The sequence below is a fragment of the Suillus discolor genome (genome assembly GCF_016758755.1).
Source record: "Suillus discolor strain FC423 chromosome Unknown F5147scaffold_277, whole genome shotgun sequence".
In the NCBI taxonomy this organism is placed as follows: domain Eukaryota; kingdom Fungi; phylum Basidiomycota; class Agaricomycetes; order Boletales; family Suillaceae; genus Suillus; species Suillus discolor.
The window spans coordinates 12995-18956 of record NW_024541524.1 but is presented as its reverse complement, the minus strand read 5'-3'; the positions used below and the strand labels follow the sequence as shown (position 1 = coordinate 18956).

The 5962-nt window shown below is 48.1% G+C and overlaps 1 protein-coding gene across 1 annotated transcript; it reads right to left on the bottom strand.

Moving 5' to 3' along the window:
* Nucleotides 1-3659: 3659 nt before the first annotated feature.
* Nucleotides 3660-5192, bottom strand: F5147DRAFT_174752 (cytochrome P450 CYP2 subfamily). The gene is made up of 11 exons (XM_041428395.1): nt 5115-5192; nt 4962-5062; nt 4802-4907; nt 4728-4741; nt 4483-4672; nt 4376-4432; nt 4298-4322; nt 4123-4245; nt 4053-4066; nt 3864-3996; nt 3660-3814 (listed from the first exon to the last, which is right to left on the bottom strand). The coding sequence occupies exons 2-11, from the start codon at nt 5025-5027 to the stop codon at nt 3730-3732; spliced, it is 813 nt and encodes a 270-aa protein (XP_041284403.1). The 5' UTR covers nt 5028-5062; nt 5115-5192; the 3' UTR covers nt 3660-3729.
* Between the last annotated feature and the right edge of the window lie 770 nt (nt 5193-5962).

The following is a 5962-nucleotide window of genomic DNA, read 5'->3' as shown; positions in this document are numbered from 1 at the left end:
TCTGGCTGGCGATGGCTGGATAAATATCGCATTCACGAGTCCGAGGAAGTCAAGTCCAGAAACTTGGCGACGCCTTGGGAGGTCGCACGTGCTATTATATTCCAAAATGTGATGCAGATTCTGGTAGGTTTTGCCTGGTTGACAGAGCCGCCAGCGATCTCGGTTGCGCGGTGTCAGAGCGAGATGGAGGGCTTGGGAAGAACGCTGGTCTTTGTCGTGCCAGGTCTCTTTGGGGAGGAGACAGGGATGAAAATATTGGAGCAGTGGGGGCCTGGGATGACCCATTGGCTGTACTGGTGGGGAATCCCAGCTGCACAGATATTCCTCGCGATGTGAGTGTCATTTAAAATATGGCTTGAGCTCCCTCCAATGAGTCTCCCCAGGTTCACCGTCGATACCTGGCAATACTTCATACATCGCTTGATGCACACAAACCAATATCTCTACAGAAAGATCCACTCAGTGCACCATAAGCTTTATGTTCCTTATGCCTTAGGGGCATTATATAACCATCCCTTCGAATTCCTTTTGATGGACACGCTAGCCATAATCATTGCAGAGCAAGTCGCCCATCTTTCTATACGACAAGCCATTTTCTGCGTCGTGTACGGTACGTGCCAGGGTGTCGACGTTCACTGCGGATACAATTTCCCATTTGATCCCTTCCGACTGATCAGCGGAAATAACTCAGACTATCACGACATACATCATCAGGTATGCCCCTTTACTACCACTTGTCCTCGAAAGTAGTGTTTAGGAGGCGTACAGGCCGTCGGCATCAAGTCGAATTTCTCACAGCCTTACTTCATCCATTGGGACGTACTTCTTGGCACGCGCATGACCAGAGAAGACATTCAAAAACGTGGACAGAAAGTAAAGACGACGTGATGCATCAAACCCGATTATGGCATATAGAGATCTGAAGTTTGGTTTTCGCCTGTACGATCCTAGGTTCTCTCTCTCTTCCCTAGGTTTTGTGTGGCGGTTGCAGACCACTGACAGCGCTCGTGATTTATTCGTCCCTTATTCTTACCTTACAGTCTCCCGTTTTGACCCGCGCTGCACGCGACGTACTTATTGCACGTGCTACATTAAATAGAGAAAAGATGTAAAAGCTCTAGTGAATAGTTAGATAGAGACTGGCATTCTTGCAACCAAGCTATTACGTGACATTGCATGATCGTCTTGAGTCTTTTCCCGTGTGCATTCACAAACACTTCGAGCGGTCGTCACATTATGTCAGTTTTCGACAAATTATATCACATTCAGTTTGAGTCGATTTTCGAAACCGTTACTTAGAGCACTTATCAGCCACTATCGCGGCGAGTTATATTCAGCTTCAAGCTTCAGGCCTCAGGCCCAGGCCTTATGAGGAATATGGTGAGCGCGGGAAAATACTGTCAATCTCATTCGAATCATTCCCAATTTCCCAGCCGTCAGAAGCTGTCAGAGGGCTTAGGTTAGCCCTGCTAATACAAGTTATGGGTAGAAGCCACGACATACTGTGGCGGGAACACATCTGGAGCCTGTTGAAGCAAACTCTACTTCCAACGTCTCACTTCCCGCTCGCAATTCAACCAAGAACACGCTGAAGCTTGCCCATTTCGCGATCGGGGGGCACGACACGACATACTACACACTCAGTACTCAGGTATTAGTAACACGAGCTTCAGTGTTCCAAATTCATCGATTTGCATTCAGCCTCCTCAACAACGAGAGGTAATTTTTCTGACCGAGATTTCGCATTGGACTAGACTGATTACCCCCGTAGGATGACGCTTTCTAATTCCCTAGATATCATCCCTAGAATGGGGTCTGGCGTCATTGAGCACTGTCATGCGACTCGCGCCCACGTCGACAAAGACATAGCTGCATTAGCCGAGTCCTTGCGTGGCTGTCGCTCTCGCAGGATCAGTCTCTCTTATATATCCTGGCTTCCACTCGAGATTCTCACTGCTGTCTTCACATACATCGTAGAAGAGGACACTTTCAAGAGTCCTACAGGCACACCCCGCCCTAATGGTGCTCCTGTTTCTATGATAATCACCCACGTCTGCAGGCACTGGCGCCAAGTCGCTCTCGAGTGTCCTACTCTTTGGGCATCTCTCAATTGCGTCTCTGCTAATTGTCTGGACATGATGTTGGAGAGATCGAAGAAAATTGCTTTGGTTGTTATCTACAGGTCGCCGGGCTCGTTGCGAAAATGTTTCCAGCAAATTCTTTCGCAGTTACCTCGCATCAAATTCCTCCAGTTGTGCTCATATCCATGGGATGTCAATCGCATTTTGGATTGCTTATCATCGCAACCCGCGCCGTTGCTTCAATCATTCAAATTCTCAGTCGCGGGGAAATCTAACTTCAGAGTCATGGGGTCCATATCAGATGCCGTTTTTCAAGGACGAGCCCCCCTACTTCGGAGCGTTGAGCTTATGGAATGTACCTTCAGCTGGACGTCGTGTATTTTTAGTGGGCTTCGAACTCTAGATGTGAGACGAATAGGATCTGCATCTTATCCTACTCTGTCGCAGCTCCTGTCAACTCTGAGACGTATGCCTGAGTTAGAGCAGCTGACACTTGGGCTGTCATCCAGAATTTCCGAGGACACCGAGCTTTCTGACCGAGTTCCACTCACTCGGTTAAAAAGTATAGCACTGGACGCCTGCACCCTCCGAAATGCTGTATCTCTCTTTTCATGTCTCGCCTTTCCCGTTGATGTCAAGATCGCTCTCAATCTAGCACCAATTGGAAGCTGCCTTTCCGACCTATTTTCGGCCATGCACAAGGATCCTGACGGATCAGGTCCTATCATTCGGTCGATGCGTGCCAGTCTTTCGTACCATACATTCGGCGTCCAATTCGGCACATCAACGGCATTCAAATCCAAGTATTCTTGGGACCCTCATAACGATGATATACTACTTTCGATTCAATTCAAATGCAGTTCATCCACTAGAAAGCCCCCCATCATATTTGACATGTGTCAGATGGTCCCGCATCGCCAAATTCAAAGCTTGTTTGTGACATCCTCCCTTGTCCTCCGAGAAAACTTCTGGCGCGTAGGGTCCACTGACCTTCCGGAGCTCGAAAATATTCAGCTGAGTGGGACCTGCAATATGAGAAGCCTGATTGCTGTGCTACAAAGTGGAGGCACACAAAGTTCGGATATGGCATATCCCTCGCTTCATGCTCTGGAGTTCGAGAATATCGACTTTGGATGCGGTGAAGCTGAAGAACTTCAGGACATTGCCATAATGCGAGCCGGTCATGGTGTCGGTATACACGAACTCCGACTAGTGAAGTGCAGAAATCTGGTGGACGATAGAGTGCAGTTCCTCAAGGAAGTGGTTACAGACGTCGATTGGGACGGGCATGAAGAGAGCTTGGTGGGCGGCAGTGGCTCGGGAGGTGGCTGTCTTTGTCACATTTGCAGGGATGAATCTTCTGGGGAGGACTACACGCAGGCACTATTACATTCGGATTATGATTACGATCCTGATTCTGATGCATATTCGGAAGATTAGTTTCAGTTTGACTGTATCTGGGACAAGTTATGATCTTAGTCGAATATACACTACTTAGCTCATTTAGCTGCACCACAAATCTCATCGTCGCTGTAACTAACTACTTAATTTGATACGCTCACATAAGCTCAGGTAACTTGCCATCCAGCACTTGCACTCTACGCCGTGGTACTATTACATGACACAGCACCTAAAGTACAAACGAAGACTACTTCGAATCCATCATTGCTCGGAGGCGTCTTTCTCTCGCTGTGTTCATGCTTTCAAACGAGCAATGAAATGGTTCAGGGCGACTTCCGCAGAGTCAGCCACATGTTCTTGAATACATACTAGGCCACTTACACCGCCAAACCGGTAGTGAACTCCGGCTTCACCTCAATCCTGTCTCCGTTCGAGTCTTTAGCATGACTGATGCGTAAGACAGCGAGTATGGTAGCAGCTGCGGTCCACAGACTATTCTCTGCGAACCAACGACCTGCCAAGGAAATTTATCACCCTCAGCACTGCTAGATCAACCACGAATAATCCTACCAGGACAAATACGCCTCGGAATAAGGGTCAGTGAATGATTGAAAAATGATAGTAAGTGCAGAATATTCACCTGCCATGGCCAAAGGCAAAATGGTTGACGAAAGAGTCCTTCAGCTTCCCGTCAACTGTCAGATGGCGACTAGGATCGAAGCGCGATGCATCGGGAAATACATCTTCATCCCGAGAGAGTGCCCTGAGCCACGCTCAGCTGACGCCGCCCTCACATGCACTTTACCACAACATACCACTGATTAACCATTACCATCGCACCTGATTGAACTGTGGATTAGTCAACGACAACCTCGACATATACGACTTCGAACCTTTGGGTATGAAGTACCCGTCGTAAACATCATCATTTGATGTCGCATGTGGAATTCCTGTGCAAGTGGTCGAACATTCAAACAGAGTTATATTACTGCGGACTGACCTAGGGGAGCGACAGGATACCATCTCGGGACCTCGCGGAGGATGGCATCAAGGTAGGGCATTGACGCCCTGTCATCAAGGCACGGCATTTTATCATGTCTCACAACTCGGTCAATCTCTGCACGAGCGTGGGCTTGAATGTCGGGGTAGAGCACCATAATCAGCAAGAATGTCTGCAATGTGGATGCGGTCTGCGCAGTGCGGGACATCAAAATCAGGATCAGGACTGCTTAAGTAGCGGCTCACAGTGTCCATGCCAACTAAAATGCCGTATTACCGTCAATGGATGGATTCTGTCCTTATGATAAAAAAACTTGTACCTGCGTACCCCGTCAGCGCAACAGCCTTCATGGTGTCTTCATCAGCGTCGTCGTGAGCTTGACTTATAAAGTCAGCGACCAATGAGTGTGAAGCAGTTCCATTTGCCTTTACGCAAACAGATCAGGTGAAATTCCCATCCACAACTCTGCACAGACGTACTAGCTGTGCCTTCACTTCGTTAAAGGGCTCGTTCAAAAGTTGTTGGGATACGCAAAGTCTCGCCATATGGTAGGAGCACAGTATTGAAATCGACTCCGGCTCTGTATCGTCAGTGAATGAATAACAAACTGAGTGAAACGCGACAATGCATACAATTCGTTGGTGCGAATAACGGGGCGAGTAGAGTAATTCGCAGAACGCCTGTCGAGCAGCTCCCGCGCAACCGTCTCAGAGTTTATGGTAATCAAGTCGATCCCAAATATGTAGGAGTGAATGATTTTTCCTATGATCAGAGATGAGGTATAAGAGCTTGGCAAAGAGGCCATTGGTCTGCCACCAACCATATGTCTTTCCCCACGCGGTATATGTGAGCCAAGGTCGTTTAGTATCCAATTGCAGCGCATTACCGAAAAATGGTAACGGAGGAGGGCCAGGCGGCAAAGGTAAAGGGTAGACACGTCTGCGAGTCACACGCGAAAGGACAACCAGGGCAACAATGCACGATATCCCTGAAGCTAGAATATGAGTGGAGAGCATGGCGAGGGATTATAGTCGAGCCCAAGACATGTTTGATGGCAGTTCGCCTCATAAAAGGCGTCTTTGACCCGAACACCGCGTGAAACCGCAGATTGTTGTTGTAGGGGATGAGGTGTAGAGGTGGGAATTTATTCATCCTCACCGGATCCTACGAAGATCCTTAGTACATCCCTCGCATGTTAGGATTTACAGCTACATATTTTCAAGATGGTTTGGCACTATCAGACGCGAGGCAAGGTTAGAAATTAAAATACTTCGCACCAAATATGGCAATTAGAGAGGCGCGGGACAGCGGCGCATTAACTCTTCTGTTAACCTTCACTGGCTTGAAAAGCTTCAACATCCCAAATGCACCAGAAAGTTCTTTTAGAGAAGCCCACACAGGCCAGAATCTGTTCAAGAGACAGCTTATAGAGGTTGATAGCAGCAAGTTTCACATCTTGTGGAACGGCATGATATCAGAG

What these genes read in the sequence shown, in the direction of transcription:
- F5147DRAFT_174752 (XM_041428395.1), bottom strand. Translation starts at nt 5,027, where the DNA reads ATGGCGAGACTTTGCGTATCCCAACAACTTTTGAACGAGCCCTTTAAC. An exon ending in CGGGTACTTCATACCCAAAG is followed by an intron (nt 4,323 to 4,375) that starts GTTCGAAGTCGT and finishes CAGTTCAATCAG; the next exon opens with GTGCGATGGTAATGGTTAAT. An exon ending in TTCACTACCGGTTTGGCGGT is followed by an intron (nt 3,815 to 3,863) that starts GTAAGTGGCCTA and finishes ACTCTGCGGAAG; the next exon opens with TCGCCCTGAACCATTTCATT.